General features: G+C 39.2%; 1 protein-coding gene across 4 annotated transcripts in view; it reads right to left on the bottom strand.

Annotated features, from left to right (window-relative positions):
• The window catches only part of LOC150086127 (small glutamine-rich tetratricopeptide repeat-containing protein beta-like), a 376,857-nt gene that overhangs the window by 291,348 nt on the left and 62,288 nt on the right, over positions 1–23,221 (bottom strand). For all 4 annotated transcript variants that reach the window (XM_090374421.1, XM_090374422.1, XM_090374424.1 and 1 more), the window contains exon 3: positions 3,865–3,983. In XM_090374421.1, coding sequence (XP_090230547.1) covers positions 3,865–3,983 — 119 coding nt within the window. The remainder of the gene's footprint in view (positions 1–3,864; positions 3,984–23,221) is intronic.

Raw genomic sequence — 23,221 nt, 5'->3', positions numbered from 1 at the left:
ACCAATGCCTTATACAAGGGAATAATCACATCCCTGTCCCTGCTAGAAAAATTCCTGTATATCATTGAGAAGACACCATGAGCTACTCTTGCAGCTCGTCTGCACTGCTCAGAGAACTTCATATCTGCCTGCACAATTACACCCAGGTCCTTTTCATTCTCTACCACTGTCAGCGTAGTACCACAGAGTTGATACGTTGATCTGGGGTTACTGTTTCCCATAGGTAGTACTTTACATTTGTCAATGTTAAACTTCATTTTCCACCTCATAGCCCATCTGCTCAACCTTTCCAGATCCTGTTGCAGCAGCATAGTATCAGTAGTGTCATTAACAACCCTGCCAACCTTTGTATCGTCTGCAAACTTGGACATTAAGCCTGATACACCATCATCAATATCATTTATAAATACAGAAAACAACAATGGGCCCAACACTGAACCCTGAGAAACTCCACTAATAACATTAGTCCACGTTGAGCAGTGTCCATTGATTACCACTCTCTGTCTTCTGCCACTCAACCGTCCCTTTATCCATAGCAGCAATTTGCCTCCAATGCTACACTTCTCCAATTTGTGCAGCAGTCTTCCATGCGCAACAGTATCAAAAGCCTTTCTAAGATCCAAATATATAATATCAAAGTTATTCCCTACATCCAGTTCTTTTGTGACTACATCATAGTATCCAATCAAATTGGTCAGACAAGACCTGCCCTTAACAAACCCATTCTGTGTCTGAGCTATAACTGAATTCTTGTCCAGATGATCCTGCAGTGCTTCTTTAACCAGTGCCTCCATTAATTTTCCTGGAACCGAAGTTAAACTAACAGGTCTATAATTACTTGTGTCAGCCTTTGATCCTCCTTTGTGAATTGGGGTTACATTTGCACATCTCCAGTCCATTGGTACCTCCCCTGAGTCCAAAGAAGCTCTCATAATTATGGCTAGGGGTTTGCTTACTTCCTTTGCTGCCTCCTTTAATATAACTGGATAGATCCCATCCACCCCAGATGCCTTTTTTATGTTTATCATCAACAATTTCTCCTCCACTTTCCTCTCAGTTATTAGAAAATCATCTAGCTCACTGCCAATGTTTACTTCACCTACGACATTCCCTTTCCTGAATAACTCCTCATGTGTGAATGTAGATGCAAAATACTCGTTTAGATTGTTAGCCACCTGAGCTGGATCCTCAAATGTTGAACCATCAACATGGAAGACTGCTGCACAAATTGGAGCAGTGTGGCATTAGTGGCAAATTGTTGCTATGGATAAAGGGATGGTTGAGTGGCAGAAGACAGAGAGTGGTAATTAATGGACACTGCTCATCGTGGACTAATGTTATTAGTGGAGTCCCTCAGGGTTCAGTGTTGGGTCCATTGTTGTTTTCTGTATTTATAAATAATATTGGTGATGGTATATCAAGCTTAATGTCCAAGTTTGCAGACGATACAAAGTTTGGCAGGGTTGTTAAGGACGCTACTGATACTATGCTGCTGCAACAGGATCTCGAAATGTTGAGCAGATGGGCTGAGAGGTGGCAAATGAAGTGTAACATTGACAAATGTAAAGTACTACATATGGGAAACAGCAACCCCAGAGCAACGTATCAACTGCGTGGTACTACACTGAGAGTGGTAGAGAATTAAAAGGACCTGGGGTAATTGTGCAGGCAGATATGAAGTTCTTCGAGCAGTGCAGATGGGCTGCAAGAGTAGTTCATGGTGTCTTATCAATGATATACAGGAATTTTTCTAGCAGGGATATGGAGGTGATTATTCCTTTGTATAAGGCAATGGTCAGGCCGCACCTTGAGTACTATATACAGGTCTGGAGGCCTCATTTCAAGAAGGATTTAGAGCTGCTGGAAAGAGTACAGAGAAGGGCAACAAGGTTAGTGAACGGAACGAAGGGTTGCTCTTACAAAGAAAGGCTTAAGTTTTGCAAATCACAGTGTCTGGAGACCAGGCACCGATGAGGTGATCTGATAGAAGTGTACAAAGCCTTGAATGGTTTGAGCATGCTCAATGCTGATGGGATACTGCCTCTTGCTCAGAATAATCACCTGAGAGGGCATAAATTCAAATTGAGGAAAGACAGTTGTAGGATAGATGTGCGGAAATTTGCCTTTAGCCACCAGGTAGCTGGTTGGTGGAACAGACTTCCATCCCTTGTTGTGGAAGTTGATAGCCTAAATAAATTTAAGGCTCAGCTGGACAGGTATTTCGAACGAACGGAGGGGTGAAGTGGAAGGGTTTTTTTTTTTTTTTTTGGCTGATGCTGCATAAGCTTGCTTTCTTGCATCATATGCCTCTACTAATGCTAATCGTGTTTGGCATAAAGGTCTTCTAAACCAGTTTCGATCTTATGGTTTGCCAAATGTTTTTTGTAATTGGTTATCCAGTTTTCTCTCTGATCGCTCACTGAGGGTGACGGTAGATGGATCTCTGTCTTCTAACTTCTCCACTAATGTCGGTGTCCCCCAAGGTTCAGTTCTTTCCCACAATCTTTTCCTCTTGTATATTAATGACCTTCTTCCATTGACTGGAAATCCTATCCATATCTTTGCCGATGATAGCACATTGCATTCCATTTTCCATTTTGAGAAACTTTGCCCTGCTCAATCAGCTTCAACTTCTCAAATATCCACTACCAATTCCTTAAATGCCGATCTCCAGGTAATTCTCCAGTGGGGCAAAAGACAACTTAGTTGATTTCAATCCTTCTAAAACTCAGTCTTGTCTTATATCTGCTCCTATGCCTATCTTTGATGATACTTCGATTTCTAGGCAAGATGATATATTTCTTTTGGGGATTACCATGACTTCTAATCTCTCTTGGCACAAGCACATTACAAATATTGCTTCCTCTGCATCTAAAAAACTTGGTTTTCTCTTTCGCTCTAGGCATCTTCCAAACAGCTGTTCATTTTGTACAAATCGCAAATTTGCCCTACCATGGAATATTGTTCCTACATCTGGGGTAGTGCCCCCAAAACCTCTCTCAGGCTTCTAGATTCCATTCAGAAGAGGGCAGTTAGGTTATTTAATGACTCATATTTAATGACAGAGTCTCTCCACTTGCTGTCTCATAGCAAGTGGAGAGGCACGCAGTACTGTTTCTGCTACATGCCTCTTCTACAGATATTTCCATGGGCACTGTTCTTCTGAATTGGCTTCTATAATTCTCTCTTTCAAAACAGTGCGAATACGTGCCGCTACCAGCCAACATCCATTTACTGTCCAACTTAAAACTCACAGAACCAACTTTTCATCTTCCTCTTCTATTCATCCAACTGCCGTTTTTGTCATTTTCTTCCATAATAAGTATTTCCTGAAAATTACAGTCTACAGAAGTTCAAGTCTAATGTCAACATATATCTTCTTTCGTCTTCTCAACCTACTACCCAAGCAAGGTACTAAGTACTATAGGTTCCAATACCTCTCATGTTTGGGGTTTTCATGGAGAAAAAAATAAATAAATAAAAAATAAAATAAAATACATGGGAGCTATTTCAATCAATATTATTCAAGCCATAATAGCATTGCTAATAATTTAGCATACATAACAGTAGTCTAAACCTCTTTGTCTTTGTCAAAAAAAAGTGGACTAACCCACTGCAGGATACAGAATACTGTGGCTGTAAAAGAGACTTTACATTTAGCCTCACTACTGTAAGACTGATTTGTAAAATACTAGGTGCTTGGAAAAAAATTTCAGGCACCACAGTCACAGTGACTGGAATTTGTTAATCTGTATTTTGACATGCATTTCATTTCACAAAAAAAAAAAAAAGTTAATTAAAATCAAAAAAATTTAATTTATTTACCTTGTACTGTATTAAATTAAAGTTATATTTTTTACTTACCTGATAAGGTCTGGCAGCATCTGTAAAGATGTCTAATAGAGTTCGAGGTATACAAAGGCTAGCCATACTAGGATCAACTGGATTAACATTATATGCTGTTTCCAAACACTGTATAGCAACTAAAACAAAAATTTAATTAATTTATTTATTTATTCACACCCACAATCTTTTTCAGCAGCATATGTAAATTATAGAAAGTCGCAGATATTGCAATGTAAAGGTGTAAATGATAATTAGCCTACTGACCATATAGCATGCATTAATGCCAAAACATAAGTTACAAAAAAAAAAAAAAGAAAAGGGAAAATTGAAATAAAACAACAACAATAAACAGAAAATAATTTGCTTTAATATGGACATGTTCTAACTTTATCAGAGATAGTAAGGTCTAATATCCAGTCAAAATGAAAGATTCATGCATATCCATTTCTACGAAGGGTTTCCGAAAAGTAAGGTAACATTTTTTTTCTTTTAATAATGGTGAAAGGGAATGATATGAAATGCAGTGGACAGATAGACCTGTCAATAACATTCAAACACCCCACCAGTGCTGCAGTACTGTCACCGCACAGCAGATTCCAGTTGCAAAATAGCAGCTACAGTGCGAGTGTGGTCCAAAACAGGTGTTCGTAAAGTTATTTGCTTTCTGCAAGCAAAAGGGTCTTCACCAAGTAATATTCACCGTGAACTGGTTGCTGTGTATGGCAAAAAGGTGATGACAAAGAAGCAGGTGTGTGATTTTGGTGCAATGAATTTAAAGCGGACCGTGTTGACATTAAAGATCAATATTATGGCCACAGTGTTCTGGGATCGCCAAGGGGTTCTGTTGGTGAATTTCTTGCCGAAGGGAGGCACAGCTTTACTGTGCAAAGTTGGAAAAACTGAAAGCCAACATTCGACGCAAACGACCAGAATTCCCGACAAGTGGCATGATTTTGTTGCATGACAACGCAACTCAATACACTGCCCACTCGTGGGTAGTTGTGCCTCGTAATCATTGGAAAACTCTGTCACATCCCCTCTACAGTCCAGACTTAGCACCTTCAGACTTACATTTGTTCGGCCCTCTGAAAAAACAGTTTTCAGGAAAGCATTTCACCACGGATGAGGAAGTTCATCAGCAGTGTGATGTTGGTTACTGCGTGTGGGCACGTACTTCTTCAGTACTGGTATTGATAAACTGATCCATCATTGGGACAAGTGCATCAATAAAACTGAAGACTTTGTGGAGAAGTAGTGCACATGCACTTATTTCTTGGTGTGTAATTTCAACTTCGTATTATTAAACATCGTCGAGAGAAAAAATGTGTTACCTTAATTTTCGGAAACCTATCATATTATTCCTATTTGAAAGTTACTAAATGATTATGATCAAATTTCAATAACATATCTGTAATTTAATTTTATGTACATTTGGAAGCATATGTCCTCCCATCTCCTACAATATAAACTGTTCGTTTCTTTAAACATTATTCATTTAGCATGATGGCCTTCCAGTCCTTGACAAAAACGTATAGTTGAACTTAGCTTGGCTAAAACATTTTAATATATATACTTTGACTTTTGAAACTCAATATAATAGTAGGGTTAAAATTTCAGGTCATTTTGCAGCTTTTTAAAGAACTTGTTTCAAACAGGTTTGATGCATGTGTAATTTCCCATGTAATCTGCACTTAAAATCTTTGCAAAAAGCTTCAAATTTCATATATTCTTAATTAGCTTTCATTAACATGGTTAAATAAAGAAGCACATTCCTTAGAAAAAACAAACATAACACCTTAGTACAAAGAAAGATAAACTAACACCTTACAGGAACTGAATGGCTATACTAAACAAATCCCTCAAATATAACAATAAGAGCACAAGTTATTCAACTTTGGAGCTTCTTTGTTTCATTTTCTACAGATATAACCCATACTGTGAAATCAATAGCTAGAATGTATTCTTATGCTTTCTGTTAACAACATGAGTGGCCAGTGCAAAGTTGAGTCAGTTTGGTGCAACATAAGCACTGTAAAACAAAAATGAGAGTGGAAGTATATTTTAATGTCCAGGTGAATGATGAGCATAATGAAGAGCATAATACAGACAAGGTGAGTGGGGAAGTAAATCTAAATGTCTTATGATGAGGGATTTTAACTTTCCAGATACTGACTGGAACTTGTGGGTTGGTTACACACACACACATCAGTAGAAAATTTCTGGATTTATTGGATGGCTGTTTTCTAGAGAGGCATGTTAAACGAGCAAAAAGAGAAAGCAATACTCTTGATCTGATTATCACCAGTGCACTAAGAATATCCAGATAAAGAAACACTAGGTGGCAGTGATCATAATATACTGATGTGGAATCTACTTAAAGATAAAACTACTGTCAGGAGTAAAGGGAAGGCTTTTGCTTTTGTAAAGCTGTCTGAGACTAATGTCTCTGACAGTTTCTATATTCTATTCAGTGGAGATCAGCTGATGATGTTACCAACAGTAAATTATAAATGGAAAGAAAATGTTCTTGTTTATACTCCAGCACAACCACTAGGTCAGAGGAGTTCACAATAAATCTTAAACATAATCGTTAATCATATTTAATAGTCTTCAGGGATGCATTAGCATTAGCATAGGCATTTGATGCAAGAAAGCAAGCTTATGCAGCATCGATCAAAAAAAAAAAAAAACCCACTTCCACTTCACCCCCTCTGTACGTTCAAAATACCTGTCCAGCTGAGCCTTAAACTTATTTAGGCTATCAACCTCCACGACAAGGGATGGAAGTCTGTTCCACCAACCAACCACCCGCTGGCTAAAGGCAAATTTCCGCATGTCTATCCTACATCTGTCTTTCCTCAATTTGAATTTATGCCCTCTCAGTTGATTATTCTGAGCTAGAGGAAGAATCCCAGCAGCATTGAGCATGCTCAAACCATTCAAGGCTTTATACACCTCTATCAGATCAATTCGCTGGTGCCTAGTCTCCAGACACTGTAATTTGCAAAACTTAAGCCTTTCTTCGTAAGAGCACCCCTTTGTTCCATTCACTAATCTTGTTGCCCTTCTCTGTACTCGTTCCAGCAGCTCTACATCCTTCTAAAAATGAGGCCTCCAGACCTGTATACAGCACTCTAGGTGTGGCCTGACCATTGCTTTATACAAGGGAATAACAACAGATGTTACTAGGCTTTTATACCAACTAAGAGATATTGTTCAAGGCTTAGACTTAAATGAATGGCAGATGAACTGATGAAACAAGTGGCAGAGAAGAAAAATACATGGAATACATAAATTATAAGGGGATATAACAACCTAAAGCAGGTAATATGATCACTTTACCCAAACACTAGACGGAATGAATCACATTGTTTCACTAGATGTGAATGATAATAACTAGTGATGATTCTGCTCAAGTTAGCATTAGCAGAGGCATATGATGCAAGAAAGCAAGCTTATGCAGCATCAGCCAAAAAAAAAAAACTTCCATTTTACTCCTCCATTAGTTCGAAATACCTGTCCAGCTGAGCCTTAAATTTATTTAGGCTATCAACTTCCACAACAAGGGATGAAAGTCTGTTCCAGCAACCAACTACCCGCTGGATAAAGGCAAATTTCCGCACATCTATCCTACATCTGTCTTTCCTCAATCTGAATTTATGCCCTCTCAAGTGATTATTCTGAGCAAGAGGAAGAATTCCATCGGCACTGAGCATGCTCAAACCATTCAAGGCTTTACACACCTCTCTCAGATCACCTCGCCAGTGCCTAGTCTCCAGACACTGTAATTTTCAAAACTTAAGCCTTTCTTTGGAAGAGCAACCCTTTGTTCCATTCACTAATCTTGTGCCCTTCTCTGTACTCGTTCCAGCAGCTCTACATCCTTCTTGAAATGAGGCCTCCAGACCTGTATACAGTACTCAAGGTGTGGTCTGACCATTGCCTTATACAAGGGAATAATAACCTCCTTATCCCTCCTAGAAAAATTCCTGTATATCACTGACAAGACACCATGAGCTACTCTTGCAGCCCGTCTGCACTGCTCAGAGAATTTCATATCTGCCTGCACAATTACCCCCAGGTCCTTTTCATTCTCTACCACTGTCAGTGTAGTACCACAGAGTTGATATGTTGCTCTGGGGTTGCTGTTTCCCCATATGTAGTACTTTACATTTGTAAATGTTAAACTTTATTTGCCACCTCTCAGCCCATCTGCTCAACCTTTCCAGATCCTGTTGCAGCATCATAGCGTCAGTAGTTTCCTTAACAACTCTGCCAACCTTTGTATCGTCTGAAAACTTGGACATTAAGCTTGATATACCATCATCAATATTATTTATAAATACAGAAAACAACAATGGACCCAACACTAAACCTGAGGGACTCCACTAATAACATTAGTCCATGATGAGCAGTGTCCATTGATTACCACTCTCTGTCTTCTCCCCCTCAACCATCCCTTTATCCATAGCAGCAATTTGCCTCCAATGCCACACTGCTCCAATTTGTGCAGCAGTCTTCCATGTGCAACAGTATCAAAAGCCTTGCTAAGATCCAAATATATAATATCACAGTTATTCCCTGCATCCTGTTCTTTTGTGACTGCATCATAGTATCCAATCAAATTGGTCATTTTTCTTCCCCTTAACAAAACCATGCTGTGTCCGAGCTATAACTGAAGTCTTGTCTAGATGATCCCGCAGTGCTTCTTTAATCAGTCCCTCCATTAATTTTCCTGGAACAGAAGTTACACTCACAGGTCTATAATTACTTGTGCCAGCCTTTGTGAATTGGGGTCACATTTGCAATCTCCAGTCTATGGGTACCTCCCCTAAGTCCAAGGAAGCTCTCATAATTATGGCTATGGGTTTGCTTACTTCCTTTGCTGCCTCCTTTAATATAACTGGATAGATCCCATCCACCCCAGGTGCCCTTCTTGTGTTTATCTTCAACAATTTCTCCTCCACAAGTTGCTAACACCAGTTGCTAACAGAATTAGTAAATACTTTGAATAGTCATTCACACATAAGGAATTTTTTTGGGATGCAAATGCCAGAAGTGCATCAAATTCTGACAGGGAGCCAAATGATTTTGTTATAATTAAAAAGAAAGTGGAAGAGAAATCATTGAAGGTAAAATTATCCTATTATATTAAGGGAGGCAGCAAATTAGGTAAGGGTGCTTTCTGGGGAGATTTCTATGGACTGGAGATGTAGAAATGTTTCCTAATCCACAAGTCCTTCACTGCGTGATCCACCTTACACTTCACTGTGTAAATTGAGGCCTCATTTTAGGAAGGATGTAGGGCTGCTGGAACGAGTACAGAGAAGGGCAATAAGATTGGTGAGGGGAACAAAAGGGGGTTGCTTTTATCAAGAAAGGCTTAAGCTCTGCAAATTGCAGCATCTGGAGACTAAGAACCTGTGAGGTGATCTGACTGAGGTATTAGGGCCTTGAATGGTTTGAGCAGGCTCAATGCTGATGGGATTTTTCCTCTTGCTCAGATTGTGCACCTCAGGGGACATAAATTCATGTTGAGGAAAGACAGTTGTCGAATATATGTGCAGAAATTTACCTTTAGCCAGCGGGTGGCCGATTGCTGGAACAAACTCCCATCTGTCATCCTGGAAGTTGATAGCTTAAATAAATTCAAGAACTGGATAAACGTTCAGAGCGAATGGATGGGTGAAGTGGGAAGTTTTTTTTTTCTTTCTTTTCTTTGGCTAATGCTGCATAAGCTTACTTTCTTAATTAATGCTAAAGAAATTGAAATTGTTATATGAAAGAAACTGATAACAGTTTATTTTTAATAGATTGCTGATAGTCTGTATAGGGAACTGACAGGTAACAGTTATTCGAAGTCACAGCAGATTTGGTTGCTGGACCTGGACAAAACTGGACAATGATTCTACCCCATTGTTAACCATTATTTCCCATTATTAATTGGGTCAGCAGCAGACTTAGAGAATCAGTATATATATGTTTTTGGTGGTGGTGGGCTTTGTGTGATCCAAGGCTAATTCTACAGTGTGCAACTCTGTATATGCTACATTCAGGGGAATCTGTATGGATATCATAATATCTGGAAAGGCAGCAGCAAATCTCACAGGCAGTTTTGACTTTGAGCCATCTGTATATACTAGCAAGCAGTCAGAACGTCTGGCTATGTGATAAATACAGTTGCATGTAAACAGATGATAGATGATGACAAGCGTTAGAAAGATTTTTACAGCTTAGCTCAAAAATTGATGTCCATTACTGATGGTCCAGCAGTTTTTAAGCACAGTTTAGAGGCAACTGCTTCCAGTGAAGCAATAATGATGGCTCATTTGCTTCTGCATGCAAGTCTAGACAGGATATGCTTGAAAGGTTCCTATAGCAAATAAAAAAATCACCTGATGGTGGATGGAATCCGGCCATCAAAGTAGTGTTTCTGGCAGATGCACATGCCTAAGACCTATATTTTAATTTAGATTTCACAATTGCATGATAAAAGCATAGTAGAGTACAACAGTCTGCACCCTATGAGATAGAGGAGAGACCACAGAGAATATGTTGAAGTGAACTTCTTATGAAATATGGGACTTGAAAATTTTTTTTTTAATACTATGGAATAAAATGAATTAAATTTCTTTATTCCCCTATAAATTAAATTTCTTTATAGGGATTGGTGAGGTGGATGGCGAGTGTCAATGTTTAGCAATCTGGCACAGTTTAAGGCACAAGATTTGAAAGAATTTATTCCAGCTGAATAGATGCAATTCATTTAGGAGAATTTGTAATTGGTATTTGTAATTGGTAGCCATTTTTCTGCAGGTAATCCCAAGATGGAGCAGTTTCTGGGCAAGTAGGAAACAATTACAAAGTTTCAGACTGTGGGGAAAGATGGCAGGGGGTTTTGACACTGACAGAAATCTTATGAGTTTGGGACATTTATCACTCCTGTAAACATTTTTACCATTGTCATTAAATGCCTGATGTCAATTAACCTTGGGAGCCTGGACACATTTAGATGCTCAGCCATGTCAGTGATTCTCAATTAAGGGGTTCGGCGATGCTTATTTGTGGCCTATTCAGGTTCCAGTATTCACATGCAAACATTGGTTTTTGAAATGAGGCCGAAGTAGATGTCCAAATTTCAGCAGTGTATAAAAATAACTAGATAAGCAGTGGTTTGAAGATATCTAGTAGTGACTACAGCACGGTTGGAATGGGAATGAAGTAAGTGTTGTTTCGATCTCCAGCATAAGGTGATAAATCGCTTCTGGAGATACAGGTGACACCCGCTTAATGCTGATAATTCGTTCTGGAAAAACCGAGTGCTAAGTGGGCGCTGCATTCCCATAGAATATTTCCTAATCAATAATAAATGGTAGTGAAAAGATGCACAAACGTTGGTAAAAATATTTAATATTCAAATATGTGTACATATAAAATATTTTGCATATACATATATAATTATGTGGTAACTACTTACGAATCATGAAAAATGTGTTGATTTTGGGTTGTACCTTGGCTCTCTTCATGGTAAACTAAAAGGGGTATTAATTTTAAATCCCCCTGCAGCATTACCACCCAACAATAAAGTCAACCGATCCTTCGCTGCTTTGAAACCTGGCATGTTTTTTTCTTCTTTCATTATGAAACTTCTTTTAGGCATTTAGGCATTTGGTTCCAAAAAAAGTCCTGCTTCATCTATGTTAAAAACTTGTTGAGAAGTATAACACACAATACCTCTCTTCAATAATTTTAACAAGTTCTTTTTTGAAAGTTTCGGCTCCTTGATCTGCACTTGCGGCTTCTCCCTGGATTTTAAATCTATTCAACCAGCCCTTACTAGTTTTAAATGGTTGCACAAAAAAAAATTTTTTTTTTTTTTTTTTTTTTTAGGTGAGTTTTCTTCAGATCATCATATAGGCTAATCTCTCTCTCTCTCTCTCTCTCTCTCTCTCTCTTTTTATTTCATTTATTTTTTTTTAATATTTAACTTAACTGAATTCTGCGTTGGACATTATCTTCAATAAAATTAGCTAAAGTCTCTCTACTTCAATCCGATTAGCCCAGCCCTAGTTGCTTACAGTGGAATAGCTGCCTTTCCCACTGCTAAAATTAATTCTTTATTTTTTTATAATTGTTCTTACAGTTAAACTTGCCAGTTCTAAATTATGGCACACATCCGCTTGTCATTGACCGGAATCGATTCGCTTCAAAATGCCTAATTTAATTTTCAAATTCAGTCTTTTTCTTACATTTATAGTCTTCGTACTGAATCCAGACATTACTTTTTCATTCTTATCCGCCATTATTAAGTCTTCAAAAATGTAACTGCATTGGTTGCATTAATTATGATACAATGTTCGAGAAAACTGTCCATTACGCACAATGTCTAATACTGTACTGAGTGACGACCACACTTCGGATAAATGCATATAACGCAAATATTACAAGCAATATACTTGATCATTTTTTAAAATGTTGATCTCGGAACTACGTAACAAGTCACCATAGCGCAATTAAATTAGCACGGGAAAAATTCTCAAGTCGGTGTGGGAAACGTTTTAATGCTGTTTTACTATTCATTTTCAAGCTATTGACTCCATCAAATGAAACAATTTCATTAAATATGCCAAAAATGCAATCTGTAAAAGAGCGTTATAGTGATTTGTGACAGCATTATAGTCAGATACGGGTTATAATATAATATCAGTGTTATAGCCAATCAGCATAAAGCGAACCGCGTTATAACGAGGGCCTGCTGTATTCTGTGTGTGCATCTTATCACAGCTTCGGATCGAAATAAACACTGAGGTCCTTATGACCGGTAACCACTGGAATGAGAGTGCCACAAACTGATGGTTGAATTACTGCAAGTCACTGTTTCAGTGAATAAATCATTATTGCAGATTTAGAAGGGTTAAGGTGCTCACATCTGGTGAGTATGGGCTTGGCACACCCAGGTTCCTGAGCTGGATATCATCATCATCATTCTTTTTCTTGGTGATTCCCTTCTACTTCTCTCTCTCTCTCTCTCTCTGGATCATTCGGAAATTTTTTTTTTTTTTTTGGCTGCCGCAGTATAAGCCTCAGGCATCCTTGTACCATATGGCTAATGATAATAATAATAAAAAAAAGGTTTAACCCAAAAATCTACAAGTAAGTTTAAAGAATTGTCAAGTTCTCTGTGATTGAAGATGCAATTGTCTTTGGGTTTGCAGACAGTGGGATTAGGGTAAGCAACTTAATATTGTTGGTATATATTAAAGCATCTCACAGGAACACAAAAGGAATAAGAATGGCTGGGAAAAGGAGGACAAAAAAGGATACCACCTTGTGGGACCCCTGCAGTGATTTTAAGGTAAAGTGGGACTTTTTCATTGTGAGATGGCCACTTGTATTACTCAATAAATCGGCGAAGAAAGCTAGTAGATCGCTATTAATCTTGAAGAACTGCAGAAGATTGAGAAAGGCTGTAATGTCTAGGCTATCAAAGGTAGCTTCAACATCGGCTTACAAAATAGCTAATTGGGATTTAGTTTCGAGGTCCTGAAGGATTTATGTCTGTGCTGCCATGAAGTTTGTCATGATGGATTTATTTGCAACTGCAAAATGGCACTGTTTTGGTTTCTGTGGCACGAGCTGTTTGCTTAATGCTAGAAGGAGTACCTTTTCTAGGAGTTTGAGGAGAGTGGAAGAAGTCGAGATTGACCTGAAATCTTTTGGGCTTGTTGGCATGAACTTGAGGCAGTGGAATCACAGAGTATTCGTTCCATTTGGCAGGGAATACTTGTGTGGAAAGGACTAAGTTGTAGATTGAGAGTAATACATCTAGGATATATGGGCTAAGGCACTTAAACATGAAATGAGGTATCTTATCTTGGCCTGCCATACAAGATGAATGCAGGGAGTTTATAGCATTTATCAGTTGCTGTCTTGATAGAAACAATGGAGAGGTCATCAGTAGGAGCAAACACAGAGTGTTGGAGAAGAAGGTCTGCAGAAGCAGAATTGGCATTGAATCTTGCAATGTAGTCTATCCAGTTATCTGGATCAAGATTTTAATTAATGACACTGTCTGGAAGAGTATGGCACCTTTTCTTTAGACAAGGTAGACTTCGGTCAATTGAAAATAGCTCTTGCTCTGGAATACAGGATCCGATCTTGGGTTGTGCCAGAGATTTTCTACTGCCTATGAAAGTACTGCTTATTGTGAAAACTGGACACTAAACCTTTGGTTCACAAGCTCTAGTCCTTGGAGAAATGCATACAGTTTTGGCTGACACATAGAGGGTGATTGTATTTATCCATCTTGTTCATTTAGCCATTTTGTCCAAGCCTCAATCCAAATTAAGGATGAAGATTATGCTTGTGAAAAAATTTATACAAATGGTCTTATGTGGAGAGAGCCTGTAGATATTAGCCACTGCCTTTCAATGACCCCCCCCCCATGTTGTTGTTGTTGTTGTGGGTTTAACAACACATAAGCTGCTAGGGCTATATTGTGTCTTTGTAATGGTGAATACGAAATGTTAACTTTACTGCAATAACTATATTATATGTATATAACTATATTCCTATACAATTTAGGAAAGTAAATAGTTCTTTTTTATTATTAGAATCATCTCCAAGAATCTGCAATAAATACATTGATGACTGTGTATTAGCAAATGATTTAAAGATGTTTAAGCAATATTTTGAGAGTTGGGGCAGTCCACTAACAAATGGCGAATGGTCATCATCATCACTAACACCTGCACTACTTGTATAATGCGCTACCTGAACAACAGCTCATCCACGCTTAAAATCTTTAATCTATAGTTCTATCCTTAATTGATCCTTTGCCATTCCCCCCACCTCACAAGTTAAGTTCAGGGGACCAGTTGTCACCCCTGTCCTCAGGAGGCTGATCTCTACTAGCTATAAGTAAACTCTTGTTTAATGGCAAATGTAAAAGTATTTAACTGGAAACAATTGTGATTCTTGATAGCAAACACAACTAAAAATATTTTTGTATTTTATAATTCTTTCATAATTTTCTTTTTTTTTTCTTTTCCCCTTCCCTTTTTTACTTCTTTCTGGCAAATGGTCAGTTGTACAGGCCATGATGTACATTGGGGAGCAATGTCATTAGTTGATAGATACAAGTGAGTGAGATTAGTATGCCCAATCCTTAGCCTTCCTAAAATTGTTTATTCTCATCTGCTTTCCCTAAAGCTGGACAGCCACAGCTTTGGTTCTGGTTTTATTTGGTATAGTTTGTTTCCTGGATAACCTCTCCAGATTAGTGACCAGCTATTGTAACAGGCTTTACAGATAATGTTTCTAATCAGTATATGGAGTTTTAAAAAGTCTGTAAAAGAGTAGTATCTGGTTGTTTAGCTGCAAGATCTGCTATTCCAGAATGTCCTGAGATCCAGCAGAATGTCACAGTTTGGTTCAACTCGTTACAAGCAAGTAATTTAGAATAGATTTGTTTTAGCATTAGCAGAGGCATATGATACAAGAAAGAAAGCTTATGCAGCATCATCCAAAAAAAAAAAAACCCACTTCACCCCTCCGTTCATTCAAAATACCTGTCCAGCTAAGCCTTAAATTTATTTAGGCTATCAACTTCCACGACAAGGGATGGAAGTCTGTTCCACCAACCAACTACCCGTTGCCTAAAGGCAAATTTCCGCATGTCTATCCTACATCTGTCTTTCCTCAATTTGAATTTATGCCCTCTCAGGTGATTATTCTGAAGTTTATTGTTTTGTTGGTTTTTAGGAGCATTAGCAACTAAGGCCATATTGCTCCGGGATATGCGGTGGTCATTCCTTGACCTTTCCGCATCCTCCGTATTTGGTGGTGACGGGCTCGAACCCCGGTCTAATCAAGAAGCGTGTGCTGCGCACTGCTGCTCCTTCCCACCTGGCTATGGAGGCGCCGATTCTGAAGTGAAGAATCCTATCAGCATTGAGCATGCTCAAACCATTCAAGGCCTTATACACCTCTATCAGATCACCTCGCTGGTGCCCAGTCTCCAGACACTGTAATTTGCAAAACTTAAGCCTTTCTTCGTAAGAGTACCCCTTTGTTCCATTCACTAATCTTGTTGCCCTTCTCTGTACTCGTTCCAGCAGCTCTACATCCTTCTTGAAATGAGGCCTCCAGACCTGTATACAGTACTCAAGGTGTGGCCTGACCATTGCCTTATACAAGGGAATAATCACATCCTTATCCCTGCTAGAAAAATTCCTGTATATCATTGACAAGACACCATGAGCTACTCTTGCAGCCCATCTGCACTGCTCAGAGAACTTCATATCTGCCTGCACAATTACCCCCAGGTCCTTTTTATTCTCTACTACTGTCGGTGTAGTACCACAGAGTTGATACGTTGCTCTGGGGTTGCCGTTTCCCATATGTAGTACTTTACATTTGTCAATGTTAAACTTCATTTGCCACCTCTCAGCCCATCTGCTCAACCTTTCCAGATCCTGTTGCAGCAGCATAGTGTCAGTAGTGTCCTTGACAACCCTGCCAACCTTTGTATCGTCTGCAAACTTGGACATTAAGCTTGATATACCATCATCAATATCATTTATAAATACAGAAAACAATAATGAACCCAACACTGAACCCTGAGGGACTCCACTAATAACATTAGTCCACGATTTTATTACAGTGTTAGAGGAGCTGGTATTACAACTTGTAGCGCATGTTGTTGTTGTTGTTGTTGTTTGTTGGATTTTTAGGAGCATTAGCAACTAAGGCGATATTGCTCTGGGGATATGCGGTGGTCATTCCCTGACCTTTCCGCATCCTCCATATTTGGTGGTCACGGGATTGAACCCCAGTCTAATCAAGAAGCGTGGGCTACGCACTGCTGCTCCTGCCCACCTGGCTAGGGAGGCACCCAACTTATAGCACAGACAGTCTGAGTGAGTCAGTGTATCTTAAGGCAGATGGAATTAAAAGTTGAGCAATATGATCCAGAGCCAAGTTTATAGTATAAAGCTCAGCAGTGAAGGATGGGAAGACTGGCGCAGCATCTACTTGGGTCTCAGCTTTTGATCATCTGTATAGATTTCACATGCCTTTGAGTTAGAGAGTAAGTTGCATGTAACTTTGCAATATTGGAAGGAGACAAGGAGTTCTTTCCCCACTGTTGAAAATATTCATCATAAATTGCAGAGATATTTGTCCAAGGTAGATCTGATGGTGTCATGTCCTGAAATATATTGCCAATTTCTATATTCCATGATTGAGCTAGTTTTTTAAGTCCAAGTGGAGTAGGTCGGTTTTCATTTGGTTTACTATTGTAAAATGACTCCCATTCGGTACTGTACAGGCATCGCCAATTATAGTGAGAAGGAAGACTGGATTTCTGCAGCATACAGGAGAAGTAATGTCTTCCTGCGCTGATGTAGTCGAGGTTCATGGGCTTCGATGTAAAGACTCTGAACTTGGGAGGTTCTGAATGCCCCTAGAGAAATTCTCAGAGCACTGTGCTGGATGTTGTTTAACCGCTCTAAAGTACTTTTCCTTGCAGAGTCATACACTGGAGAGCCATAGTCCAAACGGGACCCGATGAGTGCTCTATAAAGATGGATCAAGGTATTTCAATCAGCACCCCATGACATGGATGACACAAACTGGAGGATATTCAACTTCTTCAACAGATAATTCAAAGATAGGCCACATGTGCTTGAAAGTTCAGTTTCCTATCCAGTACCAGGCCAAGAACACAGACAGTGTGAGCAACAGGAATTCAAACATTATTATCTTTAGTTCAGGATCAGGTTGCAGTGACAGTAATTTGCAGAAGTGAGTAGTGGTGGATTTCTGCTCAGCAAGACAGTACCCACTGCGTAAGATCCAGGATTCTATTTTGGCAGAAGCAATTTGTAACTGTCTCTCAACAGTATTCATACTTTGTGACTGGCAGGATATGGTGAGGTCATCTGCATACATGTATATTTGAATGTTTTTTGGAAGATCTTCCAATATATTGTTGACCCAAATCACAAATAGGGTAGCACTCAGTATGGAACCCTGCAGGACACCCTCTTCTTGAATATGAGATGCTGACAGCACATTTCGATATCAGACTTGAAAGGTGCATAGCCTTAAAAGTTCTGAATGATTTGAGGAAGGCAACCTCTTAGCCCTAACTGATGTATATTTTTAATAATACCATGACACCAAGTGGTATCAAATGCTTTATGAATATCTAGATTCACTATCACTAGATGTTGCCTCATGACAAAGGTGTTATTTATCTTCTATTTAATTTTGACAAGTAAATCTAGGGTAGATCTGCTTTTACAGAAGCCATATTGGTGATCAGAAAGAAAGTTTTGGGAATCCAGGTGAGTCTCTTATGCACCTTTCAAAGATTTTGCCCAAGCAGCTTGTCAATGATATATTCGTCTGTAATTTTGAACTAGAGATGGATCTTTACCTGGTTTTGGAATAATACAAATACAGGAATGATGTCACGATAGAGGATATCCGGTTATAAAAGAGTAATAATATGTATATATCGGCTTGACACAGATTCTTCAGCATACTGTAGTGAATGCTGTCTGGTCCTGCTGCACTATTTGTTTTCTCAAGGATTCTTTGATCGCAGCTATAGTAAAGTACTTATACAGAAGTGAGAACCTAGTTGAAAAATTCAATTTATGACGTTCTTCATCAGTTTTAATACGTTGAAAGGAGGTCATACAAGAGAAGGCAGTGGAAATGTTATAAAAAGATTCTGCACATTCCATTGTATTATCAGAGATTGGGGCAGTAGAAATTCCCCATTGAGAGCTTGTATTTTTTCCCCATATAAATCGAGTTTCAGTATTTTTGTTAATAGTTGAGGCAAAGTTAATTGAGGAATCACGTTTTGCTTTCTTCCTAATTTGTGTTGCTTTGGTGCTGAGTTTTTTTGTAAACAATTAGATTGACAGTAGTTGGAAATTTGCAAAAAACTGGCAGCAAGCATGGCTTTTTTCTCATTTCACTTTGGAGAATATAATAAGTCACCCCCTGGTGTGAATGAGAATGATGGATGAATGGGGGGGGGGGGGGTATATAAAAAAGTTGTAAAATGTAATTTTACAACTTTAATTTTACTGGGACTATAAATTATATATATATATAAAAAATGGTGTGCAAGCGAATGATATAAATTGCATGTTCTATTCCAGCCTCTCCACCAGATGGATGGATGGCCATGGGAACCTTATGGACCCCAAGGTAAGCCATGCTGTTGGCCGTTCCTAGCTAGCATGGTGTGGGATGCTGTCCCAGGAGTGACACAACCACCAGCAGAGCTCAGCTGCTGTCATTAGGCCTTCCTAGCCATGCTTCCTTACATGGTCCTTTGCCTCCAACCCTCAGGTGGGAGGGGGGTCTTAGTGGGGCATGGGCCTGTTCCATTGATTTGGGGATCATCTGCTCTATGGACCCTGTATTTGTCTTTTCCCCCATCCTTCAGTCTCCACCCAAAAACTTAACATTAAATCGCATAACTAGTATTCCTTTTGGCTGACCCCTATCTATAGCGGTTTTTTTTTTTTTTTTTTTTTTTTTTTTTTTAGGTCCTAGCCACAGAAATCTCAGTAAATTAGGTGGCAGGATCTGCCAGAGTAAATAACTATAATACTGGTGCAACTGGTCTGCCTCAATGGGGCGAAGTGTGGGCAACGCTGAGTCTCATTAGGGGGCCCAGTGGCTAAATAAGGAACCTCTGGCATTGACAGTGTTCTGTTTCACACTTACAATGTATACTATGCAGAGATGGGGGAAATCCCTGGTGCCGTTTGACACTAAACACACTCTTTGGAGCATTCTTCATTCCACCACTGATTTTGGCGTACAGGCTTGCGCTGGTCAGATTTTGGAATGGAAATTTCTGCAGATAATATATGGCTGGTAATGTGATCAGTTAATTGTTTGTTTGTTTTTTGGTTTTTAGGAGCATTAGCAACTAAGGCCATATTGCTCCGGGATATGCAGTGGTCATTCCCTGACCTTTCCGTATCCTCCGTGATCAGTTAAGTCATCAATATGTTGTTGCTGCACATATTTTTTGTCGAGAATAGGACACAAGTGGAATATTTTTCCCAGTCTGCTTTATGAAAATTCCAAGAAGTGCAGCCTTTAGGACATGACACAACCTGTGTTTGAATTGAACTGATGATAGGAAAATGGTCACCATGGAATGAATCATTCAGCATTAACCATTCCATGCTTGGAAAAAGCGATGCTGAACATATGCATAAGTCTATGGCTGATGTAGTACCTGTAGGTAATTGAATATGAGTTGGAGAACCAGAATTTAACAGAGTCAGGTTTCAATTAATTGGCCTCTCCTGTCCATGGTGGAAGATTCCCACAATGGATGGTGATCATTGAAATCACCGAGCAGACAGGAGGTGGCAGTTGATTGATAAGATTGTCAAGTTCAGTATGGGAGCAAGGATAATTCAGTGAGATATAAATGGATGCAAAGTTTAACAATATTCCCATTGCTATCCGAATTGCTGCAAATTCTAAGGAGGGTTGTAGTTGGGGATGTCTTGAGGGTATTGAAGTTTTCACAAGAATAGCTGCTCTACCATGAGAAGGAGAGTCAGAATCCATCTCGCCTAAACATAGTATAATTTTTGAATTTGATAGAAAGGTTTCCTGTAAGCATACATCTGCAGTGTTAGTCTGAATCAGTAAATCACTCAGGTCATCTATATTACTGCGTAATACTATACAGTTTCATTGTAGGAATTTATTCATTAGTTGGGTTTGACTGATCTGACTGTTTATTTTGAAAAAGTTTCTGCCTGCTTAGTCTTGGTTTTTCATTTCTGGGAAAGATTGGGCATCCTGTATTCATGGTATCATTAGCATGTAACTCTAGTACAGTGTTGTCATCCTGTGACTGAACATCAGTTTCCATGTTCATTGTTTCACTTTTTTTTCTGATTTTCAAAAATAGTTGATTTTGTTGTGTTGCTTTGGCAAAGTTGAGACAGCATCAGTTGGGATACTGATCGGTGTATTGCTGGTTTCATTGATTGTAGGTTTCTTATTGCATGTTAACACAGTTTTAGCCCAGGTGCCAAAGGAAACGCTCGGTTCTATAGAGACATCTGTTTGAGTTGTAGCTGAGCGGCCTTTTCTGGTTCGTTTGTTGTTTGGTTTTTAGGAGGATTAGCAACTAAGGCCATATTGTTCCGGGATATGCAGTGGTCATTCCCTGACCTTTCTGCATCCTCCGTATTTGGTGGTGACGGGCTCAAACCCCGGTCTAATCAAGAAGCATATGCTACGCACTGCTGCTCCTTCCCACCTGGCTACGGAGGTGCCTCTTTTTCTGGTGACCGATGCGTATGATCAGCTAGGCATGGTTATTAGCACTTGCTTTCTTGCTTCAGGGTATATGACTTTAATACTCCACTTTATATTTCTGGATTTTATGTCTGTTTTCCAAAGGTCACACACTTTAGAAAAATGCCAGATGGTTTCCCTTACAGTTTGGGCAAATAGGAGTGGAAGCTGTATATTCATCTTGAGAATGCTCCTTGGAGCCACAAAGAGGACACACAGCATCACCATGGCATGCCGTCTGAGAATGGCCATATTTCTGACACTTGTAGCAGCAAATGGGATTCGGGATGCAAGTCCAAATTTTGTAATTTAAATAAAAAAAAAAAAAAAAGGTAAACTGCAGCCATTATCAACTCACTGAAGGATAGAAGCCTCCTCAACAATTCATGCTCAGGGAAATGGACCATAATCTGCCACGCTGGTCCAGTGCGGGTTGGCAGATTGACCGTATTTAGCAGTCAGGGGCTTGAACCCCCGTCTACTCAAAGAGCATGTGCTACAGCACTCCCCGCTCCTGACCACTCGGCTACGGAGGCCGTAAGAGTCGGAGTACTGAATGTCAAAATGATGGACCTGGTTGATAGTAGGTTGCCATCTTTTTGGTCATGATTCTCTTTGCAAGAGTCACTTTTTGTTCACTAAGCTCTTGTATTATTTATTGTCCAGAGACAGTTAATAAGCCCCATTCACTGATAACGCCTTTAGAGGTGTTCAGAAGCATAACTGACACAATACTGTTAAATGTTGTTATTTTAACAGTTTTTCTGAATGGCTTGGAAGCTTCAATTAGGTCTCCAGATTGAAGATACTTCACCATTTTAGGGGATCCAACAACCAATCCTAAACATTTCTGTATTAGAAAAGGCCTTTTGTTTTTCAGTCGGTAGTCTCTTCACATGATTCGAGTCATGCTCTGAGACAGTGTTAACAGGTCTGGAGCCTGTGGGCTCTAGAGTTGAATATGTACTGTAATCCATCGTTGCTCCTTTTAGCCCTGGAAGAGGGAATTCCTTCTTCCTGGTTACTGACCCCACCACATGAAGGCAGGAGTAGTGCCAACCAGTGACCAAGCGATCAAGAGTTGAGGAGAGCAGTTGTTGCTAGCAGAGGTAGCAATAATGTTGCAAGTGGGGTGAGCAGTAACGAAGCTAGTGGTGAAGCAGTGTCGTTGCTCAGTGACGGAAGCAGTAATGTTGCGAGCAGTGGAGGGTTTAAGGAAACACCAGCATTCGCCCTACAAAAAATGCTAGAAAATCGCACTAGAAACATTGCTTAGGAACTATAAAAATATGCTAAATTCATCACCATAACATGCACTGTGTACAGCTGGAGGACGCTGTTCTGTGACAGCATTCTCTTTGATAGAAAAAAGCGTAAACACAAAACTGATCTTTGAAGTACTCCCGCTTTTTGGTAGAAGGACCAAGAAAGGGTGTATATTATATGAACTTGGAAAGATCAATAGATAAGTTTTTATAGGCTATAAAAACTTATCTATTGATTTTTTTTTTTATATTTGATATTTTGAAAAATAAAGATTTTTCAAAATACCAAATCTCAGCAAGTTTTTTCATATTCTTTATCTATATCGAAGGACATGGACACCAGGTGCTCCAGTTTGAGGAAAGCATCCGCATCTCGAATAAATATTTACAATCTAATTAAATGGTCCAAGGCATACCTCTTTCTTTGGAAGCTGCACTGTACGTTGGAGATGGCATTTTCTTCTAAACACCATATAAAATGAGCAATAACCATTCTCTCCAGAATTTTGCAAAAACAGCTAGTCAAAGCAATAAGACGATAGTTAGTTGGGAATTTATGATCATTTCCTGGCTTAACAAAATGCAAGAACGATAGCCTTGTGCCAGGAGTCCAAAAACTGCAAATTGAGAAAATTCTGTTTATACAGAGAGAAAGCAGATGATCCACAGATATTGGTCGAAGATGTTTAATCATTTAAAGCAGCAGTTCCCAAATTTTTTTCAACTCACGAACCCCTTTCAACATAATA

This window comes from Mastigoproctus giganteus, chromosome 5, assembly GCF_048544385.1.
Source record: "Mastigoproctus giganteus isolate SK-2022 chromosome 5, ASM4854438v1, whole genome shotgun sequence".
In the NCBI taxonomy this organism is placed as follows: Eukaryota; Metazoa; Arthropoda; class Arachnida; order Uropygi; family Thelyphonidae; genus Mastigoproctus; species Mastigoproctus giganteus.
Note: the sequence above shows the minus strand (reverse complement) of the source record. Positions and strands in the feature narration are given on the sequence as shown.